Source organism: Fistularia commersonii, chromosome 17 (assembly GCF_037954325.1).
Source record: "Fistularia commersonii isolate RoL2024-O1a breed Wild chromosome 17, RoL_Fcom_v1.0, whole genome shotgun sequence".
Lineage (NCBI taxonomy): Eukaryota > Metazoa > Chordata > Actinopteri > Syngnathiformes > Fistulariidae > Fistularia > Fistularia commersonii.
This window is the reverse complement of record NC_141300.1, coordinates 4,359,373-4,385,194: the sequence shown is the minus strand read 5'-3', so window position 1 is coordinate 4,385,194 and position 25,822 is coordinate 4,359,373. Positions and strand designations below refer to the sequence as shown.

Below are 25,822 nucleotides of genomic sequence, written 5' to 3'. Positions count from 1 at the left end.
CAGGAATAAAAAAAAAATCAATAGGCTGTAAAAGGGCCGATAAGCAGAATTGACAACAATAACATCCATGACACCTTATCAGTTACACATTTTCAATGTAGACTCCATTGTCATTCTGTCAGTATATTGACATCTCCTATAAGCTTGGTTATAACTTGTGGTAGGAGATATTTCTTGTTTCTGCCCCATAAAAAACAGAACACGAGAAGAAAAAGAATATGCTACAGGCTTCCATGGATTATGATTTCAATCTCGAGTTTTATTGAAATCATGACACATTCCTCATTAGGAACGTTATCAAAAATTCTGTTTTATTGCGTTTCAGTAAGATGCTGCTTACCCTCCAGGAATCCTTTCTAGAAGCAGGTCTTACAGTGTTGAATCTATATCTCAGGTTGAGTAAGGATACAGTGTATCAATACCCCTTAATATTTGACTAAATAATAAAAAACAGCATGAATACCCAACATGTCAAGTATCAAGTATCTGAACTGTAGATTGCTGAAATGAATTAAATTTCCCTTTGTGACATCAGTAATGTACACATGTGTTGTTTAGTGGTCAGTTTCATATGTTTTTCTACTTGCGATTGAGTATTCTTTGCTATCTGTATCTCACTGTAACTTTTCAACCCCTAGGTTGTAAGTATGAGCCAGCTGGCGGGTGCAGACCAGCCCTTAGAGATAGTATATTTTGTGGAGGGGCCTAGTGGTCAGAGGATGCCTGCAGTTCAAACGGCCCACCTGCTCAATACCCTGGACGTCCAGAAAGCTGCCATTGTCTTGGGATATCGTGTTCAAGGCATATTAGCTCAGCGTGAGTACCTCTATGAAAATACAGTAGGTGTCAGATTGAAGTTATTTAATGCTTTTGTTACTTTTCTATTGATGTTTGCTTTTGTCATGTAATAAAGTTGTACCTTTGTGGTACATTTCTTAGCTCATCACGATCATGTTGGATTTAATTAGTGTTGGCTCAAATGCAGTGATGCCCAGAATTATTACAAGAAACAAAAGTATCCCGTATGATGTGTTTTCTAAGCATCAGAGAGAATATTAGTTATCGAAAGTGGCCTTTTTCCATGTCTCGAGTCTCTTTGTTTGCCTGGATGCACACAAGGTCCTGGCTTCATATTTTTCCCCTCATGTTTATAGTAACATTCGAGATAATTATTTCCTTTCATATGCAAGGTATCAAAAGCCTCTCTCACTCATTAGTAATCCAAACAGGAGATGGGAGCCTAATAAGAGCCTCTCGTGGGAGGTCTGTCAGGGTGCTGTGTTGTAATATCCCAGAGGACTGAGTGAGTTTTAATTAAAACTAATGAAGGTCTAAATTGAATGCGTTCATCTGTGACAAAAGAACAAGCTATGTGCTCTTTAGCATCCTTATGGAGGTTTTGAGTTGGCCCAAGGGGAATAAAACATGAAACTCTCGATCCAAATGTTGGGACTCTTATGCAAACAAAGCATGTGTGCCGCATTTATATTACAAGTTAAACTTTCATGTCTTCGCAGCTTTTGAGAAGGGGACGTCCTCAACCTCTGACACCGAAAACACCAACATGTGGATCATTATCGGGGTGTTGATTCCACTCCTGGTAGTCATAGTCATCATTTCCATCCTGTACTGGAAACTGTGTCGAACAGACAAGCTGGAGTTCCAACCAGATGCCATGACGTCCATCCAGCAGAGACAGAAGGTAGTCCTTTCAGTGTTGCACTGTTTTTTATTTTAGGTTAAACCTTAGTCCTGCTGTTATTTTTCTTTTTTGAGGTACCAATTAACAGGGAGTAGTTAATGAGCTCTTTGATTGAAATGAATTAGACAAGAGTCTGTGCCACTCATTCATATTTCCATTCATGTTATTGGATTTTTTGAATATCTTTGTGCTCTCCAAAGAGATATTAAAGGCAAATTTAGAACCACGGAAATTTGACATTTTTTATCTATAATGAACTCTTATCTGCCCTGTCATTGTCATGGTTGTGATGTGGTATTCTTCATTCTTTTTATAGACTAGATGAATACATTTTTAATGATACCAGGAAGTAGCTTATTACAGCACATTAGCAAGATTAAAACTTGATGTCTCTGTTCCATGGAACTATTCTTGTAAGATTTTTTTATGTGTTTGTGGTTTTGTTCTTTTTGTTGCTTTTTTCTCCCCTTTAAGTATTTTTTTATCACCTACTATTGAGGAGAAAACATTCGATCATTGTTCTGGAGAGGCTACTCCTATTTAAAGGCTGTCTTCATCCTTAGTACTGTACACAGTACGTGGACTCTTTCCTAATACCAACAGGTCAGTTTATTTTAATCGTCAGACTTACAGAAGAGGAATGAAAAAAAATGACCTTAGCAAAGTGATTCATATCATATTGTACCAACCATTTTTTGAAAAAAGAAAAAAAAAAAACAACATTTTTTAGATTTAGAGAGCAATTAATTAAAGCAATGCACACATACTATGGCATAACATTATTACAGTAAGTATGGCTTGGATTTTAATTGTCCTTTAACCATTGTAAGACTGGAGCAGAATATCTGTTTGTACAAATGGACTCAAATATACTATCCCTAATTTGTAACAATGAAGTATTTTCTGATACTAACAAGAAAACTAGATGTTATTGAGAAGACATGCAGCAAAGAGTTCTACTCAGACCACTCTTGTTAAACATGTCCCAATACCCTTGTTCAGAGCCCTGTACTTTTATTGTACAACTGTTGACATATTGTCTTAATCAAGTCATCTGCCTGGGTAGAGATATCACCTCTACATTTGGATGGACTGTGATTAGCTGTTAGTGTATTTATCGTTTGTCAAAACACTGTAAAATTATGTAGTAACTGCTTTTACAATAAGAATAATAAGAATAAGAATAAGAATAAGAATAAGAATAAGAACAACTTTATTAATCCCGAAGGAAATTGCAGTGCCAGAGTTACAGAAAATATAATGGCTATTTTTTGGTCAGTGTTTGACAAAATCTTATCCCTGAGTATTTTGTTGAGACAAAAACAATAACTCACATTTGAATTTATTTTTCCGTGCATTTTTTGAGTTGACATGATTGTACTCTTAGCTGAGCCTTTTTTATTTACATAAACTAAATCTCCCGCCTCTCAGCACAGTCACTTGTCGCTTAACATCATTGCTCTGCTCTCAGTCTTCAAGCTCACTCAGAGAATCAAGAACCCCTGTCCCAAAGGGACTTCCTCAACGCAAGAGTAAACATGAGTTGACTGAAGAAGAAGAAGAAGAAGACGAAGAAGAAGAAGAAGAGGAGGAAGAAGAAGAGGAAGAAGAAGAAGAAGAGGAGGAGGAGGAGGAGGAAGAAGAAGAGGAGGAAGATGAGGAGGAAAAAGAGCAGAATGAAGATATAGCATATAAGGATCAGAAACAAAAAGACAATTTGAAAAGGAGGAAGGTACAAAGCAGTGTCTAGTGGTTAGTAGATGTAGATGAGACCTCGTGTTGTTTGTTCATCAGTAGTGATTAATTTATTGCTCTCTTTCAGGGATTAGGACGTTGAGAGGGTCTGGAAATATAGAAACTTGGGTGGAAATAACCCGACTCAAATTTAAATATGATAGAAAAACCTTTTTTTTTGAACATTTTAATTTTAATGATCATTATTTTAAATCAGTACATTCACTAGATTTTTTCATTAATAAAGACAAAGTATTTATTGCTATGAAATTTAATAAAGCAAGAAATCATCCACAGTAAGAAATTATCCAGACCATTAGAGCAATGTATAAATGTTTTCAAATAGCAACCAGCGAAATACTGTTTTTCATGATGCAAACATCATAGCATTTTGCATTGTGACTTCTGCTATTCACCCTTTAAACATTGCTGCCACTCAGACACCAGAAGCTTCTTCTATAAGCGAACCCCACTCTCGCAGTGAGAAAAATGAGGAAGAAGAAAATAAAGAGAATTATAAAAAGAGAGTTTTAAAACCTAAAGCGCACTGTGGACAAGAGAACAAGGCAATGCTGAGAAAGAGTGACAGGAACATGAAAGTATTGCCTGAGGAGAGGACAGCCGAGCTGGAGGTATATGGTGGGGCTGGAGAATAGAGACTGGTACATTTTGACATCTTACAGCACAAAAATAGTTTAGCTGTGTCATAATTTTAGCTACACCTTGTGATTAGACCATGCTGTGACCTGTCAAAAATGGCTTCTTTAGAAAGTGCTTATTTGTGTGTGTTTGTAGTTTACAGGTCCTGAGGAGTGTACTGATTGTGGTGAATAAGTAGCTTTGTAGTTGTTCTTTAGGGGAGAGTAAGTGTTTGTAGTCCCTAATTTGCCTAAAGAGCAGGCTAAGCTCTAATTAGTGAGTGCAATACGTGGGTGATGTTGCTAGTTCCCTGGCTGCTCTCAGTGAGTATTTGTCTTGAATCGGTTTAAAAAGCTGTACTGTTCAAGCTGCAGCTTTCATGAATCGTCCATTTCAGTGACTTGCTCCTTCTCTTTTGAAAGAAATACAGACAGATATATGTTCTGTTTGTACTAGATGACGAGCGTCATACTATTTACCGTTTTATATTAAGTCTTGTAAGCAACAAATTTGGCACTAATACATTTAAGAAGTGGACATAATTTTTCAAGAATTAATACCAGCCAGTCACATCTTGACTTTTCTGATAAGCTTCTGCATGTATGAAAGTGACTCACAGAAAACCCACATGAATGGATTTACTACCTTTTTTTATTTTTCTTACCAAGGTACTGTTGAGGCTTTGAACTTAACTAGTCTACTCTCTCTCTCTCTCTCTCTATCTCTCTCTCTCTCTCTCTCGTTCGTGTGTGTTCATAGTTTGCAGGTCCTCTTTCTGTCTGCCACACACACACACCTACATCTTGTTCCTCATTACTTTCTGTCTGACTTTCCAACCCAGGAGGATTTAGACAACAGTCGAATTAACATAAATAATTCTTCTTCATCTTTCCATCTGACTGTCACATATGACAGTCATGGCATGTCATTGCCTCTTTGATATGGCCTCAGAAGATGTTCATTTTCATCTGAAACAACTGGGATTACGTGACCAAAAATCATGTCACCGAGGTTTAAATTCTGAATTCATATCCCAATAGTGTCGAACTAAAGTATGATTGAATTCAAAGATGTGGAAGGCTGTCACAGGTTATAGCCTCATGTTGTTAACCTTTCTTCAACTCTGTTTCCATTTTGTCTCCTTTTTTAAACTGTTTTTCCTTCTCCTCTGCGTCTCTCTTCAGTTACAAGCTCCCAGTGTAAAAGGCTTCGACTTTGCCAAGCTGCACCTTGGCCAGCAGAACAAGGATGATGTCATCGTGATCTCGGAGCCCAACCCACCAGGTTCTGGGCCCGGGCCCCTTCCCTTGTCAATTAAAGATGGTCCCAGCCCATCTGAAAATGGGGAGATTCCCACTCCCATATTGAAGAACTCAGCCTCTTCAACCAAAGCATCCCGCAGCAGTCACAGGCGTGAAAGGTCAGTGTTTCTGGTGGCCAAAGGAAGAGCAATGACTTTGTAGGAATCGGCCAGACTGATATAAAGATATGAGAACATTGTGTTATTTTATGACTTGTTCTTTTGATGTAGCAGTAAAAAAGAAAAACTACATTATCTTACATCAACCATTTTAAACCCCCACTATTTATCAACCCATTTTCATTGCTCTAAAAGTATTAGGTGTATATGTTCTGCAGAGTACACACGTATGTTGCCCTATGTTTTTTTTTTTTTTGTTTTTTTTTTACCACACTAAGCCAGACAAAAGGTGCTCGGCAAGTCAAGTAATCAATAATTGACGCAGAAGGCGTTGAGAGCCTTTGGTCTTCACTTGCTTTTAAAAGAAAACAACAAAAGAAAACAAATGAAAAATATGCATATCATTACTCACATTTGACAGAGCAGAAACCAATGAGTGGACTTGATACACTAACAAACATTAGTACAATATTTTGCTATTAAACCAATTAACTTTTGTCTTTTCTACAGTTAGTACAGTGGTGGTTAACGGAGAGGGAGATTGATGGTGGTTGATTCCAGTTATTTGAAATACTGGCCCGACGAAAATTGTCAGGGAGTGTTCCTGAAAACGGCTTGTTAATTCCTATTATTTTTAACACTCTTCTAATTATCTTTACAAATAAGATAAGATAAACCAAAGGTGTTTGATACAAAACCACAAAATTCATTGGTTCATAAAAACTTGACACCGCTTTCAATTTTCAGAACCGTGCATTTGTAAAGGGCCTATTAAATATCCTGTGTGGAGTGCCTTGTGCTGTTTTGCGGTGAATTTTCACATGTGTGTTATATTTTTTATGTTTTTTTATGTTAAAGCTACAGGCGTTTTTGTGCATCCCACAAGTTTGTATTCGCCATTTGACACCCCACTCTCGAAATTAGAATTTTCTTTGATGATTTCACATAGCTTGTCTTTGTAGACGAGTGAAAGGTTTCGATTATGCATGACATTCCAGAGTGTTAGTACCTTCTTGCCCTTCTATTATTAATGTAAGTGTGTCTTTCCTGGGTAGGGTCTCGCCATCAGATGGCGATTCAGCCGTCAGTGACCATTCCAGTGAGAGAGAATCCACTGAGGAGAACCTGAGAGCCCACGCCATACCCAGGGACGCCAAGCAAGCTCGTAAGGACCCCATTAATGTTTTAAATGGCATGTAGCCTCGGCAACACTCACATCAGTCTTCAAATGCGGGATGAGGAGGGTGAGGGGAATGAGACAGTAGGGACAGAACACATATAAAGGCAAAGACCTCAGATGAGTTGATGAGTTGGGATGATAAAAAGGCTAAACTCACTGCCATTTAAGATTTCAGGGAGAAATAGTAAATGTGGGGAAAAAAAATGCCTGTTGGGAAATATATGTGGCAGCCAAAATACAGTGGGAAAGGAGAGAAAAAATATGCGATTACTGACTGATAGCTTGTTGGTGGATCTGAGCCTGCAGTGCCACTCAGAAACTAAGAGCCAGAAGCATTCATGCAAACAGAATCCAGCCTGACTCATTTACAAAGGAGCAGCCTCTGTTTGGTTATTCATAAACCTCTGCCTCTATACGCTGTGCCACAGTGTGCAGGAGTAAAAGGGAAAACTAAGTCAATTATTATTATAATTATGTGATGGAACACTTTTCAAAGCGGGGGGGGCCTGTAATAATGTTTGGCAGTTTAGATCAGTTGCCTTTAATCACATCATTCTACGCAATGAACGACAAACATTCAGTTGAAAAAATGTTTCAGAAGTAAATTGAATTTTGAATTTGGTTACTCTATCGTAACAGAAACATTCGCAACAACCATATCTTGACGTAAGTCTCAATGGAGGCTTCAGCATGTTACCTTTGCCATTAATGTCCAGTTATCATTTCTATTTTTTTATCTTTCTTTCTGTTGCAATGCAGGCAAAAATAAAATTGGTAAGAGTTTGTCTCCTCTCTGTCTGTGTTCCAGTAGTCATCACCCTAGGCTTCCAGCAGTCGTATGTGTTGTCCATCTGTCTTTGTAGTCACTTTGTGCTGTTAGTTCCCACCATCAATCACTCTCTGCTGAAGTGTCAATTACATTATAGGATTGGCTTCACACACAAAGGCAATTTGCAGTTGTTTGAAACAGAAACCTAGTTTTGGACTTAATGTTTGAACTCTCCACTCCCCACTTATGTCATATTTAAGTGCATTTAAAACAGTCACTTTCTGGTCAGTCTACCATAGAATTTGTCTCTCGTTTTGTTATATAGCAGGTTTACAACATGTTATGACTGCACTATGATCTGTTGTGTTTTATTGCTTTCTGCCTCAGGTCCCCCTCCAATGAATGGCACAAATGAGCAGCTATCTTCAGCTTCCATCTTTGAACATGTTGACCGGATGTCTAGGGCCACAGACACAAGCAGGAGACTTCCAAACAAGGTCCAGCTCATCGCCATGCAGCCCATGCCTGTCCCACCGCTGCACAACCCCACCATTAATGCCAAACTGTCCGATACCAATCAAATCAACAAAGAGGTTTGCTGCTATGAGCCTCTGCTAGCTATCCACTCTATATATCTAAAGTGCAGAGCCTAATTTGCATGTCTTCTCCTCAGATTCAGGCAGCTCTTAGGCACAAGTCAGAAATCGAGCATCACCGTAATAAAATCCGTCTCCGTGCAAAGAGGAAGGGCCACTATGACTTTCCTGCAATGGATGACATGAGCAACGGCTTCAGAGATGCCAAAGACCAGGATCAAGTCTATCAGAAAGCACAGATGTCCATTGATAAGATCCTGGAGCCCAATGCACAATTGCCCTCTGTCTTCATTGAACCCAAAAAAAGGTTGGGACTTGCACTTTGTGTATTTTGTGTTTAGTTTGTGAGGTCATTCTTCTTATATAGCCTAGAACAGGGGTGTCAAACGTACGGCCCGTGGGCCGGATCGGGCCCGCCAGGGGGATCCAAACCAGCCTGTGGAATCGACAATTTGAAAAAAAATACATAAAAATCATGAACTACTTTTTTAAAATAAAAAATCAGTTCCTATATTGTCTGCAAGGGGTGCATTGTTTTAGTCAGTGTTAGCAACATAGCACAGCACTATGTGACTCAGAACTTATAGCAGATGGCAGCAATGCGGCTTCAGAGTCTGTGAATAGTATTTTTACAACTTGATTTACTAATTTCCCTGCTTTTCCATTGGCCCTGACACCTTCATCACCAATATGTCCTTGTCAAAAATGAGAAAAGTGGACATCGGGTGTAGAGTTTTCCAAGAAAAAGGACCTCCTATTATTTTTACGTTGAGGTTAACAAGAAACCTGTATGCTTGGTCTGGATGCAGCAAGTTTTGGTGCCACTATGAGACTCGCCATCGTGAAAAATACAACAAATGAGAACTGAGCCATAGAGTTGTTGAAATTGCACTTACTTATCTTAATGAACCTCAGGTTGTTTGTCATGTATATTTTAAAGAAACGGTTCATTACATATCAAGACTTTTATAATTGACCTGTTCTCCTTTTCATTAAAACAAAGGAATAAATTTGACTCAGTGTTACTTTAAGGCAATTACGCAATGATATTACTGGTCCAGCTCCCTTGACATCAGATTAGGTTTTATGGTGCCCCCAGACCAAAATCAGTTTGACCCCCTGGCCTACTGAATTTTTTCTATATGTTCCCAGCAGTCGAGGGAGGCGCTCACCTAAACATAGGATAAGGGAGCAGCTGAATGGAGGCACGGATGCAGACAAAGATCATCTCATTTGTGAAGACACTGATAATGCCTACAGGAAGTGTCCTGGGGTCAACAACGTGGCCTATGTGGTAAGCAGGATATTTTTGTGTTGTTTTAGTTCAGTTTTAATAAGGTCAAATTGAACTAAATAGGAATATCAAGTTTCCTCTTTAGAATTCCATTAGTGGATGCTATTATCTGTTATTTAGTGATGTTTACTTGCTGTTAAGTATGATTTTTTTTTAACATAAACACTGACACTATCAAAATACTGTTGATCTTATATTCAGAACTGGAGTTTTAAGTAATGGTAAGTAAGATCATTTTAAGCCAAGACAGCCTGTCATTTGTGTCACCTCTTTCACCTCTTTGGACAAAGCTCTATGAGTAGTTTGTCAATCATTCATTCCGGTAACGAGTTAGCCTCCAGCTAACTGATAAATAATAGCTGTCAAATCTCACTTAAAATTCGGTCATGTCACAGTGATACATCAGTAGCTTCTATGTCAGTGTCGCCACGATAAATCTGCTTCTAACAAACAAGTCTTGCGACTTATTTCATAGTTAAAACAGATGTATTCCAGATGTTTCTAAGAAGGGAAAGTCCAGTTAAAGATGGGGCTTGAATCCTCTCCTAACCAGCAAATCCCCTTGATTTGTTTATAGAGCAATATTGGCTATTTATGTTTTTGCCCATGCTGTATTGCTCTTCAGTCTGTGAGGAGTCCGCATGCTCTCCCAGTGTCTGTGTGGGTTCTCTCTCTCTTCCTCCAAAAGACAACAATTATGCTGTGGGCAAACTGTGCAATTCAACTTGCCCGTGGGCATGAACGATTGAGTGAATGGTCTCCTGTCTCTGTATGTAGCCCTGTCATTGATTGCCGACTGGTCCAGTGTATATCCCACTCTATGCTGATATCAGCAGGGATTTACCCCAGCACCTGGTGATTCTGTTTGCACAATAAGCAGCATAGATAATGAGTGAATGTATCGTAAATTTATCTTCAGCCTTATCATTCTTTGGTCAATTGTTGCTTTTTTCAGCAATTAGAATTACGATCACAATTACTTGTGGATGTAATTCTGTGAAATAAACTCTCAGGACTAATGACTAACTTTGTAAAGTAACATTACAATGAGATTGAGTGACAGAAAAATCTCACATAGAGATATCTGTTTGCAAGCTCAAACTGATACTATAACATGATAAATATGTAAAAGAAAAACTATGTATTTGCAAAATCAGGATTAAAAACTCAGAAGGAGTTTCTGTGGTGTTCATTTCAGTCAGACCATGACCAAGGACCAGGAACCATCCACAGAAGCCCATCCCCCACAGACGACGTCTTTCTTGGCCCTACTTCCTCTCCTCCAGGTCATGCCCCTCCCCCACCACCCTACATGCCCCCACAGCCCTCCATTGAGGAAGCACGTCAGCAGATGCACTCCCTCCTGGATGATGCCTTTGCCCTGGTGTCGCCCACCTCTCAGGGCAGCACAGCTGGGATCACTCTGCCGGGGGTCAATACCAACCCCCCTGACACCAGCCCTCCAGGCCGTGGCACCCGACTGTGGGGCCCCGCTTATCAAGGTCTTGGGCCTTTTTCTGGTGTAAGTAGTAAAAGTTCTGCCTCTGGCCTACAGCAGCAGGAAAATTCTTTCTGACATCGACACCAATCAGGCCAAAAACATAATGAAAGTGGGAAAACTCGAAATCCTTTCGGTGCATTCCCTTTCATGATTTTTCCCATTCAGTCCCAGCATGAAGCCTCTAGCCTCCAGTTTAATCACGTTCTACTTTCAACCTAATCACTTAAGTATTCCTCCATCTGTTACCCCCCCGTAACTATGACCTTACAACCCTGTCAGTTATCTCCTAAGTCTCCAGGAACATATCCCACATAAGCTCAGTCTACAGCACTTCAAGGCAATATATCCTGGTTGGTAAAGGAAACACCTAGCAAATTGGAGCTGAATCTTTACTGACTAGAGTTGTGCGTAATGCAGGACCCTCAAAAGACCGCTGCAGAAACATTGTTGTCTGTATCTCTGTCAGTGAATTGTAATGATCGAGCCACTGGTTCCACAGGTTTAAGCGGTGCCGCTCAGCTAAATAGAAATGATCTGTTGAGTCAGTTGTCCTCCTTTGCGAGTATTAAGCTGAGTATCTTCCCCTCATCTATAGAAGGATTACTTGTGAAAATACCCTCATATCTCATTGGTTGGTGAGTTGATCATATCAAATCCAAACTGAATGTCCCACATTCCTTCCTCTCTTTTCCCTGACTCGTCAATAAGAACAGAATTCAAAGTCACAACAAACACATAGCTGACTGAAGTGGGGTTAATTGAATAACCACATTTTTAATAATCTTATAACTGCAACAATGATTTTTCTTATTTTGACTGCAATCGAAACTTGAAATTAAGGGTCATTCTTTGATTTCAGAGATTAGTAATAGATACCCCCCCCCCCCCCAAAAAAAAAAAAAAAAAAAAAACGGGAAAAAATAACAAAATACTGTATAAAGTGGTATTTAGGTAATTCATGGACTTTTTTGGGATCAATACAAACATTGATGCTGAGTGGACTGATAGCTTTGTAATTATTTGAATTACTTTTCGAATAATTTGTGAAATGTGTGCTTTATAGAAGAGGGATATTCGCTTAAATCAACACAGTTTCCAACACAAACTGAGCCCCAGGAGAACTGTTTGATTCTATTCTTCTTTGTGTTTCCTGCAGAGATTTACCGAGTTGAGCATGCCCCCTCCTGCAGCCCCAAGCCTAATACCAAGGTTAGTCAAATGTCAGTCAAATGTGTTCAAAATTTGCATAAAAATCTATAAAAGTGATTCCTAATTTCTGTCCACTTCCACCTGGACCAAACATATTTTATTGATTATTGCTGTTCCCAGCAATTCCCAGCATTTCATCTCTTGCTAGTTGTTGCATTATGTGTGTCTAGTGAGTTATGAATAATGAAAAGAGACACCTTTTCAGTCAGTGCAATCATGTTCAGTGACTCCAGACAGACCAAGACACCCATGCACATGTACACATTTATATATCCGCGCAGTGTGGGTGCATGGTAAACAATATAAGGTGGCCTTTTTCATGATTTGCAGTTATTCTTGGAATGAGTAGCAGTTATCTAGAACCCTTGCAGCTTGGAAGATTAGCTGTACAAACTGAATGGGACAGATTTTTTTCTTGTCCCACTCATCACTGTTATTTCACCGATATGTGTTTTTTTCTATGATATTTTTCCCCTGGGCTGAATTTATTGCCCATCAAATGTATATGCCTTTACTCTTCTGAATACACATACATACTGTTATGTCCTCACTAAATTGCAGTTTGTCACATTGCTGTTTGCAGGTGATAGTCAAAGTATTTTTTTGCTCATGTCTCGTGTGTTTCAGGCAGGGCATTGGCTTGAACTACCTGCCGCCGGGAGAACCACCTGGCCACGGTGTGCAGCTCCAGTCAGAGAGCCTGTTCGCTGGCAGGGGCCTCTACACTGATGAACTGCCCTCATCTGCTCGGCCGAGACCTGTAGGGGGGACTACAGGTATTAGTGTACGGTTGATTCCGTGAAGTAAAGATTGCGGGACGGCTCTTGTTCTTGTTATACATTTTAGCCAATCTAAGAATGGCTTAGATACTGCAGATATAAAATGCTTTGGCATTGTAATACATTACTTTATACCGTGAGATTGTGTGTGGATACATGTTTTCTTTGTCTGAAATAACTCACCCCAATGCTACAGACCATTGAAACTGAGAGGGGTGAGTTTTTCTAACAGGTCATCACAGAAGTTGCTTTGATGGTGGAGACATCGGATGACTCACACGACCAGAAATTGATTCATGGACATTGAAATTAAAGATCTGTTTTTTAGCAACATACAATAATAGCCACTGTAATTATGGTGTGTGTGTGTGTGTGTGTGTGTGTGTGTGTGTGTGTGTGTGTGTGTGTGTGTGTGTGTGTGTGTGTGCGTGCGCGTGCGTGCGTGTGCGTGCGCGGTATTAGGTGCCCAGCTTCATCACCTCACCCAAGTGGGCCTTTCCAGCAGGATAAATGGTTACCCACCAGGAGTCAGGGGTCTTTCAGGCCACAATGAAGGGATTGGCTGGAACAACTACCAGGATGACAATTTCTCCAGGACAGCACAGGACAAAGACGCTGTGAGTCTAATACATACATCCCATTTCTTTTCTCGATAAAAGGATATAAATTTTAATGGGTTTCAAATGATTTATTGATGTGTTATACTTTTGCCTGGTTTTGTCTATCAAAGATACCTTTTTGCCTGTTTGCCTGCCTGTTATTCTGTTGCCAAATGCACAGTATTTGCATAAAATAGCCACTGCTGTCAGTTCTAAGTTATTTCTAAGATTATTATTTTGTGGGCTTTTGAATTGTGCGGTGTACTTGTAAAATGTTTTCTAATTCTCTGTGACTTTTTTTTCTCGTTTTCTTGTTTCTGCTTTCTTTGTACTTGAACAATATATTGTGACACTTTTAAGATAAATCAGTTACTGATAAATTGTGCATTGTAAGAAAGCAGAAATAACACATTTTCAATAACAGATATTTGTAAAAAAGCTTAGGGTATTTAAGTTCAATTACTTGTTTCACAATCCTTACTAGGGTACTATTGCTCACCCAACAACATGATATGACATCAGTCATCCACATAAAATATGGGCATGAGTTCCGGACTTGGGGTCTCCACATCCTGCGTTTTGGCTTGGTTTTCATGATAGCACCCATGTTAACAAGATAGAGCAGCCATATACCCTATGAGGGGTGTCTCACACTTGTTCTACCTCATCTACAAGGTGCAGACAAGCCTCATCACTGACGTGCACATGTATTGCTTATAAACACTGTCTCAATGCAGAGAATAAGAATGGACTTATTCTTCTGGTGTACCAGATTACCAACCAAGGGGCAGGCTACCTCAGTTCCCCTCCACCTGCCCCTATACAGTTTTCATGGGTTCAGTCAGGTATTTTTAAGCAATCCTTGACCAGCCAGGCTTTGCAAACGGGGGATCTGTGCAACATGACCAAATCATAAGAGTTCCTATATTATAAGAGCTCTAAATTTTTGCTTGCAACCCCCAATTGGGACCAGTTGTCCATGGAGGTCCTACCAGATGCTTTTGGGACCTAAGCTGCACCAGCGCACCTCCTTGGAATGGGTCATGCCCAGAGCTTCTTCTATCTTTTTTTTGAGTGGTGTAGCTTGAAGGGGGTCAGGGCCTATTCTATTTGTAGACATCAGTGATCAGAAAGATTGTCAGGGTCAAGGACCAGGAGTAACTTAAAGTAACAGACAAACTAATGGGGGCCAGAAGAACCCTCTCTGGTCATTGAAGGGAGAACCTTGGTTGACTTAAGGAGATTTCTTGAAAGAGGTACTGGCTGTCAGTTCTATCCCACTGCAGGGAATTTATGCTGCTCAATCCTGCAGGAAAATCATAGGTTACTGCACCTGGTTATCTGACCTTTGATTTAGGAGGAACCCAGCTGTTTCTGTCCTGTCAGTTGAACAGCATGAGACGAGGTAACATGATGAGTCAGCATCTCCTCATCGAAGGTTATAGGTGCGTGCTTAAAAAGTGCAGATTGCTCCTTCTAAGTCGGAACACAGAGCGACTGTCTATGAAGGGATTATGTTCCAGTTTTTATGGGCTCCAAGTCAAGACCAAAAAAAAATGTTTTTTGCTTTCCCCCTGGTTGGCTGGGTTTTGCCCGAGAGATAGTGCGATGTGCAAAAGCATCTACAGGGGCCAGAAGTGTCTTGGAGTACAGACACCTCTGCACATCACATTGAATCAGCAAGTGCGGTTTTGGATCTCAAGGAGAATTCTGGAATTTTTGATCTCTTCAAGAAAAATCATGTCCAGCTGGCAGACAGCCCTGTGGTCAACCCAAGGGCCTTGGGAATGCCTTTGCCTCCCCCAGGAAGAGCCTGGGTGTGTTGCTGGCGACAGGATTGTCTGGGTTGACCTCCCCAGTCTGCTGCCATTGTTACATGGCTCTGGATAAGTGGATGAAAATGAAAGGGTGGATAGACTGACATTTTGTATTCATCTTTCAAATGAAACTCACTCCAGTGTTTGCGTGCAAGGACTCTTCATTTTATTGTGAAATCTCCTTAAGATGGCATTAAGGAAATGTAACCTACCAATGTTGGCTGTTGTCAGGGGCAAACTGTAGCCTTTTGAAAAAGTTTAAAAAACAGCTCAGAAGGACATCTGTGAGAACGTTGTGAGCGTGGGATGGCATCGGTCGGAACTGCGGTTATTAAATGCGATAAGGGGCTACAATGGAACTCAGTTGGATCAGTGCATATGAGCCAGTATGAAAACTTAATTTTACAGATGATAATTAAAATAGCACTTTTCGAAAACTCATTTTGACTGCAGTATGTGGAATTGTATATTCAGTGCATCACACTGCATTTTAACTTCATGGTCCAGGCGCCTGTAATGGCTGCACATTCAAGATAATGTTCATTGAATGCATCTCTCACTGAGGCTCTGAACATCCATAATGTCTAAGTATGACAAAGCATGTATATATAGCTGCTCATTTTGAAATTGAAATGCTACATTTCTTCTGTTTTCATTTGCTTCTGTTTTTTATTTGCCCTTACGTTCACCTGCTGTGTCCTCACAATTGGTCCTGATATCTCTTCAGGTGGCCAGAAGTGTAAACAGAGAGCCCTCTGCTCCCCCGGCACAGATGGACAGCGGTCCAAGCTACCTGTCAGCCCCGCCCCCCAGAGATGCAGCCCCTCCCACCCACACCTCTGCCTCCTTGATCAAGGCGATCAGGGAGGAACTGCTGCGTCTCTCTCAGAAACAGGCAGCTGTGTCCAGCTACCACAGCTGAGGATGCTGATGGAAGAGGTGGCCTGCTGGCCCGCTGGTCTGCCGGCCTGCCACATGTGATCTGAAAATGCTTCCCATGGAAGCCCCCTCCCCACCCCAGGGTGTACAGCTGCGAAAGAGCCCTGCTAACCTTAGTCAAGAAGGTGACAAGTTGAGATTTCTACCAAAATGGCTGTACTTTTGAAAACCTGAGTGACAGGAAGGTTGACAGATCCCCTTCAGGATCTGATCGACCGCGGCACAGATGAACTGAGAAACCGTTTCACTGACCGAAGGGAAGAATAATAGTGCGCTGGACCTAAAGACGATGAAAGGCCACGTTTCTGTCCGAAGGATCGGGGATGAATCGTGCCAAGCTCTGAGCCAATGAGAATCCAACCATTTGGGATGATTTGAGATTTTCTGCTTTTCCATAGACTCGACATCACGGCTTTCCTCCCATGCTGCCCTCTCTGAACACATCACCAAGAGGCCTGCGTGCACGCTATAATTTTACCATTACATTCTTTCCCAATGCAGCCTCCACGTCCCTGTCGGGTGCTACTCCCATGTTTTCTGCCACGATGAGCCATGCCATGCCTTGACACTGTGATGTAGTTCATCTGACATAGTCTACTGTACACGCCCACAGTAAGGTTATCGTTCATTGCAAGGGAGGCCACTCGGGCACGGGGAGCGGGGGGGCGTAGAGACGACAAACTTTTCAGTGGTACTACCTAATCTTTCCTTAACCCGCGCAGTGTTTGACAGTTAAAACCTTTTGACCTTATTAACACTTCTTTTCTGTGCATTCCGGTCCTGTGTTGTACCTTGATCTTTTTTTAATGTTTAATAATTAACTGACAGCTGAACAAACAAGGGAAAAAACAATTGCCTTGAAATCATATCAGAGACCACTCAAGAGGCAAGTTTTAAAGATATGTGTAACAAGTGTGACGGTAGCAGTAATCCTATGTACTCAGCATTTGGCTGACTGATGCACTGTATGCAGACTACTTGGTACAGCTCAGGTCTTTAAAAATGGACAATTTGAAAGGTCATGCGGACAAACCGTCAAGGAGGGACAGTCAAGAGAGATCGGCATTGTGCTCTAACGCGATCGTATACCGACTTTATACTGTCTCATCTGTTTCATGCAGTATTTTACATTTGCTTTGCTTTCTTCTCGGAACAGGAAGGAAAAAGAGACGAGTACTGTATTTGTTTATCGCGTTCGGTTTATTTCTACTGGTCATGTTTATGTGCTTTTTAAGAATTGCCTTGTGTAATTATGTTTATCATAAATGTTGCTTAGTCATCAAACTGGTTTGAAGTCATTTTGGGGTCCATTTGCGTATTTTTGTAAGTGAAACATAGCATTTTGAGATCCTCTCGGACCTGAAGTCATGTCTTATTCAAATAAAGTAAAAGGGAGAATGATGGATGTTGAAAAGGAGGACTTAATATGAAGTCTTCTGTGTGCCAGTTTGAATTCAGTAGACTAGTCCTCCAGCAGAAACACCCAAGAACCAGCATTGTTTTCACGTTTTGTTTTGAAGGGGCGGGTTTCGGGCCTAAACGACCACATCAGGCTGTCCTTTTTTTTAAAAAAAAAAGAAAGAAAGAAAAGCTCTGAAGTCACACGTGGTGATCTTTCAGTGCTTGTCGTGATTAAACCAAATTCCAGCCCAGTAAAGTGAACATTTTGCTTCGAGTGAGCTGTTTTCCTGTTTATTCATCTTACCCACATGAGCTCTTTCCATGTTCCCACGCCATCTGCTGGTCACGTACTGTAACTGCACCCCATCCGCTGACATTCACCTTGCGTCGAGTTTCTCTTATTTTCGTCTTGTCGCCTGCAGAAATGATCCATTGGCTGGTCCAATGTTGTTTTTTTGTTTGTTTTTGTTGTGTTTTGTGCATGTTTTAGTCATTGTATGTCATTTCTTCATGCGCATGTTGTTTCGCATTTTGGGTCGAAAAAAAAATACAAATACATCTGGTTTGATACAATGTCCCGACTCCCACTTTCTAATCCCAACTGCTTATTGAAAGTGTAAATTCCTCCACGCAACCAATTAAAAAATGCTACCGCGCAACCAAATTTTATGACGTCATTTGAAACCGTGCGGGCGCTGCGTTAACCGCAGACTGCCGCGGGGTGTCAGGTCGCCACCGGAGAACGACGAATCCCTTGACTGTGGATGACGTCACCAGCGTGGACGCGACGTGAGCAATGCGCACAAAGGAAGCTTTATAACCGCGTTGTTATGACGTCATTAAGTATGAACAGTTTGGGCGGAAGGCTGAATGGCAACAAATCTTTAATTATTTTTTTTTTAATAATGATGACGGGGCATTGTGAATAAAACTTTCCGAGGGGGACATAACTTAAAAGTCTAAAAGTGTTGCTAAATGATAATGAAACGTAAATAATCATCCAGTTTGTTTTGCTGTTCGGGGATGAATGCGGAAATGTAAACAGTACTTACATTCATAACAAGGGTCTCAACCGGAACCTCGTTTGAAACCAGCTCCTGCGTATGAGCCCGATCCGCTCCGTTTTCTCCCGCGTACAACCTTTCGATCGCCTCCGTGTCCGTACGCGCACCTGAGCCTCCTCCTCTTCCTCCTCTTCATCCCCATCAGACGCTTCTCCCCTTCTTATCCCGTTAGAAATCCTCAAACCCACCGAGTGATGCGGCTGAGCGACTCCCGATTTCACCACAAGGGGGCGCCAGAGAGCAGTCCCAGCAGGGGGCCTTCCCCCCCCCACGCCCATGCAGGTCATAATATTATTATTATCATTATTATAATTTCATTAGAATCGTGTTATTTATTGGTAATAATTTCTGAGCATATTTATGACATTTGATTGATGGGCCTGCATTCCAAACCCCTCCCTCCACTCCCCCAGATATGGATGTTTCTGTACCCCCGCCCTCCTCCCTCTTAATATCTCCGTCCGTCCCGGCCTCCTCGTGAACAGCCTCGCAAGGTAATCCTGTCTGTTTGCCGTCCCGCCCCCGACAACAACAAGAACAGCGCGCCTTGGAGTTAATCTGGATCATGATGGTAATTAACCCCCGGGGTGTCCGGGCCCGGGAAAGGGGGGGACGGGGCAGTTTTGTATCCTAAGGGAGGAGTCAGAGTTGACCTTGGAGGAAACTCTGCAGAAAGGGAGAGGAGGGGAGAGAGATAGAGATAGATCCAGCACTGCGGCTCCCACATCCCCCCTCTCCCCCCTCCCCGACCCTCCACGCACGCCGATCCACGGTGACACGGATGTCCCGCGTGGAAGTCAGCCTCGTGAGTATCAACATGCCCGTCCGCATCGTGCACGCCGTTGTCACGCCTTGTGGGTGGGCGAGTGATGGGGTGATGTGTGGGAGGTGGGGGCTGCCTCTTCACTCTGTGCGTCAAAGCTTCATGTCTGATGCGGGTTGGCGCAGGCAGGCAGCTCGACACAAAGCTGGATGGGTGATTTATTTCCTTGTCAAGGCGCCGTGGAGTCTGCTTCAGATGTCCTAAACGTCCACTGCCCGTGGTATTGTTACTACGATGTCATGACGTTGTTATTACGCTGTTATTACCCGTGCTGCGCGATGGCTCCGCGGCAGCAGAAAGATGAGAGCAGCACTGCAGCATCCCGCAGGTCCCAAAAGTCTCCGATGACACTGCTCTCACCTTCAGCTTGTTTGCAAACCTCTCCAGCAGGAATGCGCAGCATTTGCTGACCCCCAGGTTACCCTTTGCTCTGTAATTGGGTTTGATTTGTCATTGCCAAGAATTACGCTGGCGCCAGGAAACCAAGGAGGATTTCTAGGCTAATCCAAGCATGGTAGTGAGTTGCAGAGGCATCATGAGGAGGAGAAGGATATTACATAATGGCAGTCATGTGTTACGGGGACCCCCACCACCCAACAAACATCATTTGTTTACATAACAGCTGTGGGAGATGAATGAAAGGTTGCAGAGAGATCATGATGGTTTTTTTTTTTTGCCACGAGGTGACATTTCTCATCGCTTGGACAAATCAGCTGTTCTCGGTGTGCGAAGGCGGCGCGGTGAGTCAAGTCAGGCGATGATCCCCCCCCCCGCAAACCCTTTCACCCCCTGTCACCGCCCCAGAGGTCACAATGCTGGGCATCTTTGACCCCCCCGCTCCTCCTCGGCCCGACCCGCCCTCCCCTACTGTATCTGGAGACACAGCGCAATATTGTGCGGCCCCGTGCCGAGTAGGAGTCAGAACTCATGTGATGTCGGAGAGACAAAGGACGGCTGAATCGCTGTCATTCAAAGCTCTCGGTTCCCATTTGCTCGGCAGCGCCCCTCAACCCCCCCACCCCCCGATCCTGTCAGCTGCTGCAGCCGAACCGCTGCTCCCTCAGAAAACGCTGCGCGTGAAACGTATTATAGTTTTCCGAAACACCCGGTTGTGGGAATATGCCCGCAACCTTGTGGCAAATAATAGTCTTGAACTGAGCAGAAATGACTTGAAGCTGGTGTGGGAAGATGCTGAAGGTCTACTAAATACATCAAATGTCAGTAATTGTGATTTCTGTCTCACACGGTGGTACATGTTTGGCGCTTCGGCCACACAGCAAGAAGATCCCAGGTTCGGGTTGTTTCTGTGAGTTTGTTTGTTTTCTTTATGAGATTAATTGGTTTTATGTCTCTATTTGATACGTGAACGGTTTGCTTGTATCTCTACAACCTCTGAATGATATTTGTCTCCAGATCACTTGCGAATGAGAGTGAAGATATGGAAAACTGTCATCTCACTTGGAATATCAAATTAGATACTGATAAATCAGCTCTTAAGTGCAAGGTGAGACTTAAAACTCTAGCCTGAGACTGAGATTTTACAAGGACTGAATCTCACAGGGTCACTATTAACAAGATTAACAAGAATCTTTCAGGATTTTTTTTTCCCAACCATGAAATGTTGTCCCCGGGTATTTGCGGAGCCTCGGCCATTTCGGTCCTTTCGCTTTTCCTCATCCAGTCGGCTGTGACGCGTCGGAGAGTCGGCACCGTACAAACCGGACTGTTCTGCCCGCAGCTCCACCGTCTGCTCCATACCGATCCAGTGAAATCGCACTTCCGGTTTTATTAGAGCTTTTCTATTGATTGTTGATTGTGTTACGTCACCCTAAAGATCGAAAGACTTTTCACGTTTGCTATTGTCCGGAGCCCAAGACTAGGAAACGACTGCTCTTCAACCGCCCAGGTTGCCACTTTCACTTGTGGATCAAGATGAGACTCCTTCCGACTTTCGTTTTTTAGTCTGCGTCCTGTCGTTCGGTGACGTTTGTCTCTACAACATGCGAATGAGAGTGAATTATTGCATATCTTTATATATGACCCCGCCATCGCATCGGTCCCGCTCACCCAGCGGCAGCCGGCAAAGGCTCCAACGCCCCTGCAACCCTGAATTCAAGATAACTAATATAGATAGAATGAGGAAGAATGAAGGTGTTTTTCATTTCTCAAGTCTTCCAGCCATTTCAATGACATTAGATGGTGGTGCAAACACAGCTTCTGATAGTTTTTAGATGACTGAAGAAAAAGCAGCAACATAGAAAAGGCAGCTATTTCACCTCTTGGACGATTAAGATGATATTTGACTGGGTCACATTGTATCATATCACGTCCGAGATCTTATTTAACTAATGTGATACCGAAGGCGGGCGGTTCCACGTTTTACTAATTTAATTCCAGGCGTCCGTCCCGTGAGAGCGAAACGGCGTAAATCATTGAACCGAAAAACTATCCTGCACGCCTCGCCCCGCGCAGATAGGATCCCCGAACGCTCGATTTAATGACTGTAAATGAAATGTCAGTTGCGGCTGGAGGTTTTCCGCATCTCCTGGTGCCGTTGTACCGCACAAGCTGCAGCCCTGCAGGCCTCCTCAGGGCAGAGATTAATGTCCATAAGGTCATTACACCGCAAACCTGGCGACAGTGTGTGTGTGTGTGAGTGTGTGTGTGTGTGTGTGTTGGTATCCACCTGCTGGTCACATGGCAAACAGGAAGTTTCATGAACGCGTAAATGAGCCGGCGGTTGTCAGGGTCTTCTGTCTGCTATCGCAGGAATCGTTGCTTCTTTGCGAGCAGTATGGATCAGTGTCGGCGGATAATCTCGTAAAGCTATTATTTGTCTAATGGCGGCGTCTTGGACAGCAGATGGACGCGGCAGGTGGGTGATTTATCTGGTCTGACCTTTTTTTTCAGGAAATCATTGTGAACCCTCCTGACTGCGTGTGTTTTGTTTTTTCCGCTCCTGTTATTCTAATATTTCAATGATTGCGCAGGACTTGACGGCCTGTGATTGAACGTCATGCTTTAAATCAGGGGTCTCAGACTAGCGGCCCGCAGGCCAATCGCGGTCCTCGGGACAATATTTTGTGGCCCGCCGGCTGAAATCAAATCTTTGTGTTGGTCCAGCCCCCGTGTTTTTTCTTACGTGCATCTGGCGGTTTTATACAGTGGGTTTTGAAAAAAAATGGGCAAGGAAAAAATGAAAGTAACTTTGCAATGTATTTTTTGCTTCAAAATTTAACAAATGACATTGTTAAAACAATCTTTTCTTATTTCTATAGAAAACCACAAACGATAGCAAAAAAAAAAACAGGCAAAATTAAAAAGATTGATTTAATAACCAGAATAGCCAACATTAGCCTTGTAAACATTATACTCCCTCTTATACATGCTAACAATCAATTTTCTAATAAATTCTAGTGTCAAATTTTCCCACAGTTACAAGATTTTCTCTTTTAACTCAAAAATATTTTTGGTTGTAATTTCATCTATTAATTTTTAATATTATGTAATATTATTTTTAATATTAATTCATCGCGTATTTTTTGGAGGAACGGTTCATTACATATAAAGATTTTTATAATTTACCTGTTTACCTCCTTTACACTAAAACAAAGGAAACATTTGGACTTTGTGTTACTTCTAGGTAATGATTTTACTGGTCCAGCCCCCCTGGCATGAAATTAGGCCGTATGTGGCCCCTGGATCAAAATGAGTTTGACACTCCTGCTTTCAATAATCTTAGAAATTACATCTTTATGTCAAGCACCTGAGAACACGAACTGTTTCCAGAAGATGCATCACATTCTTGTCATTCTTTTTTTGGAAAACTTGCTAGCCATAAATTGCCGGGCTGGAACCTACAGCCAGTTTCAGCTTCTGGCTTGGGTTCACCGGGAAGTCTTTTGACCTCGGACGAAAACCAATTGTGTTTCTGGTTTGATTCTTTTGGAGGACCGTCTGCGTGTTCTAAAACTCAAATATAGAGTGGGCCAAAATTAAAAACTGGGACAAAGTCGCAGGCCAACATTGATATTTATTGAAAAAAATCTTCCTCCAGATTTAACAATGAACCTTGTCATACAGACCCAAAAAAGTTTTGCTTAAAAACTAAATATGGAGCAAGCAGAGCTTAATACTATACAATATATAACTTAATATTGCACACATGCAAAATCCTGTTTTCTGCCTAAGTAGCAGGGTGCTAGTATTAGCATAAGGTCGCTATGACTACTGTAACACAGAGGAGAGGGTGTTTATGGGTCCTGTTATGATTTACGTGCCAAAACACCAGCACAAAATTCTGGGATTTGTAGAATTAGCGGTACTGCACTGTAGACTATACCGACTGGCCAGCTCTAATAGCCATTTAGTATGGCTTTGCAGGCCATATATAATTACAGTGCGGGCCAAATTTGACTTACCCCGTGGGGACAAATAAAGTTTCTCTGATTCTGACTCTCTTGGCGTGAAGGCCGAGTTCATATTTTTTGTGTGGTCTTCTTGCGCCTTCGTCCGAAAACAAGCCATTTCTCAGATGATAAAAGTGAGTCGTCCATTTTACCTTTTTACAGAGGTTAAAGCGCTACGATTGCGGTCTGATTTTGCACGGGAAGGACAATGACAGCAGACAAAGTTGTCAAGGACCAAGAGCGCAGATCATGGACTTGTGAGGAAACAAAGTTAAATGCTGTTTACTGGCCTTTCTGTTTACACTTCAGCTCGGTTAAACCGTTTCAGATGTGAACCGGCTCACGGCCAGGGCGGAGCGAAGCAAGGGCGGTACGTCCGCAAAGACGGCAACGGGGTGCCGTTTTTATTGGCTGCTAAATTCTGACGCCATAAACAGTTTGTTAAAACGTTTATATATCTAGTAAGTCCATCTCGGGCAGCGCGCAGGCGCAGGAGTTAGTGTATTTGCTTCACAGCAAGACGGCGTCTGGTTCCCGCCTGGAGTTTGCATGTTTATTTGTAAGTCGCTTTGGATAAAAGCGTCTGCCAAATGCAATGTAATGTAATGTAATGTAATGTTTGTTTCCTCGCATTTAACCCCAGTAAATGCAGCGCTGTCGTTTCATCGGTGACCCTACGTTTCCCAGATGTGACAATGAGAGAGCGAATGGTTGTTTTTCTTTGCGTAAAGTGTGAATGAGAGGGTGAATTTTTGTTTGCCCTGTGATCAACTGCCTCCCGGTCCAGGATGAAACCCGCCTCTCGCCCAATACTGGGATAGAATAAAACTGGGATGGACTCCAACCCCTCCCGCCTCCCTCTGTCAGCAGGATACGCAGCAGTCATAGTGAACGAACGAGCTAGATCTTGCTATAAACTTTAAATTCTTGCTTTATAAACTGTGACGTCGGCATCCTACAGGGTTAAATGTTTAGGGGTGGTGATACCATCTTGTGAGGACGTCTTGTGACTTTGAGTTTGATGCTAGAGGCTTTTAATTTGTTTATTTATTTTGTATTTTCTCTCCTGATTCTAGAAAATTTCCAGCTGATGCAAAAGAACCTTCTCAATACAACAAAATATTACTATAAAAAAAAGGTTTCTTACCTTGTTGGAGGAACCGAACCCCACCAGTTTCATATGCGCGTTCACCGAACCGAAAATATGATTACTTTTTTTCAAATTCAAGACATGGGTATATGTTTTAGTGGTGCACAAAATGAACCGTGCATCAGCATCACTGTGTTCAAAACACAAAACCAGCAAAAGATGATTTTTCACACAAAAACATAATAATGAATACTTATTGCAAATCATTGTGACTTCTGCTTCACACTTGGCCAGTGCCACTCATGTCATTTTCACAACAAAATCTGTTCTTTTTCTTTGTTTTTACGTCCAGCATCCTCAAAGGACTGTTCGCAAAGATACGCTGCAGCAAACGGTATGAAAATCTCCAGGGCTTTCTTAGCAATAACAGGGTACGTTACCATTTGTTTGGCGTATCATCACAAATTCCATGAGTCGGATGTGTGTCTTGACCTCTGCCGAATCCCCATCGAACCCAGGTTAAGAACCACTGCTTTAAAAACAGGATTAAATAAGGTAGAATAGGAGAATAAGAGGAAAGCATGCAGGGAAATAACTGACATGTATAAAAGGAAACACTTGGCAGATTTAAAAAAAAAAAGAGGACAGTTAGCATTTGATCTAGATTCCAGGTGCAGGTATAAATTCATTTATTACACCCATGTCATAAAGTTTGCTTTGACTAAACAAGTGTTTTACAGCCAGGCTTCTGTTTAGATTCCTTGCCTGATGTGCTGGCAAAGGTTAAAAAAAACAAACAAAAAAAAAACTTGTACGTTTATATTAGTAGCAATGTAATCAATCGCAGTAGACCAAAC

At 42.0% G+C, this 25,822-nt stretch overlaps 1 protein-coding gene across 4 annotated transcripts in view; it reads left to right on the top strand.

The window, feature by feature from the left end:
• The window catches only part of LOC147224813 (UPF0606 protein KIAA1549), a 38,436-nt gene extending 20,284 nt beyond the window's left edge, over window positions 1-18,152 (top strand). Inside the window, exons 10-24 of one of the 4 annotated variants that reach the window (XM_086163256.1) lie at window positions 639-816; window positions 1,518-1,702; window positions 3,216-3,327; window positions 3,421-3,434; window positions 5,260-5,495; window positions 6,551-6,660; window positions 7,435-7,449; window positions 7,832-8,037; window positions 8,118-8,347; window positions 9,193-9,334; window positions 10,533-10,856; window positions 11,992-12,044; window positions 12,672-12,820; window positions 13,286-13,440; window positions 15,967-18,152. In XM_086163256.1, the coding sequence (XP_086019382.1) occupies window positions 639-816; window positions 1,518-1,702; window positions 3,216-3,327; window positions 3,421-3,434; window positions 5,260-5,495; window positions 6,551-6,660; window positions 7,435-7,449; window positions 7,832-8,037; window positions 8,118-8,347; window positions 9,193-9,334; window positions 10,533-10,856; window positions 11,992-12,044; window positions 12,672-12,820; window positions 13,286-13,440; window positions 15,967-16,161 (2,304 nt within the window). In that variant the 3' untranslated portion in view covers window positions 16,162-18,152. The remainder of the gene's footprint in view (window positions 1-638; window positions 817-1,517; window positions 1,703-3,215; window positions 3,328-3,420; window positions 3,435-5,259; window positions 5,496-6,550; window positions 6,661-7,434; window positions 7,450-7,831; window positions 8,038-8,117; window positions 8,348-9,192; window positions 9,335-10,532; window positions 10,857-11,991; window positions 12,045-12,671; window positions 12,821-13,285; window positions 13,441-15,966) is intronic. The other 3 variants (XM_086163254.1, XM_086163253.1, XM_086163255.1) reach the window with 3 other exon arrangements.
• Window positions 18,153-25,822: the final 7,670 nt, after the last annotated feature.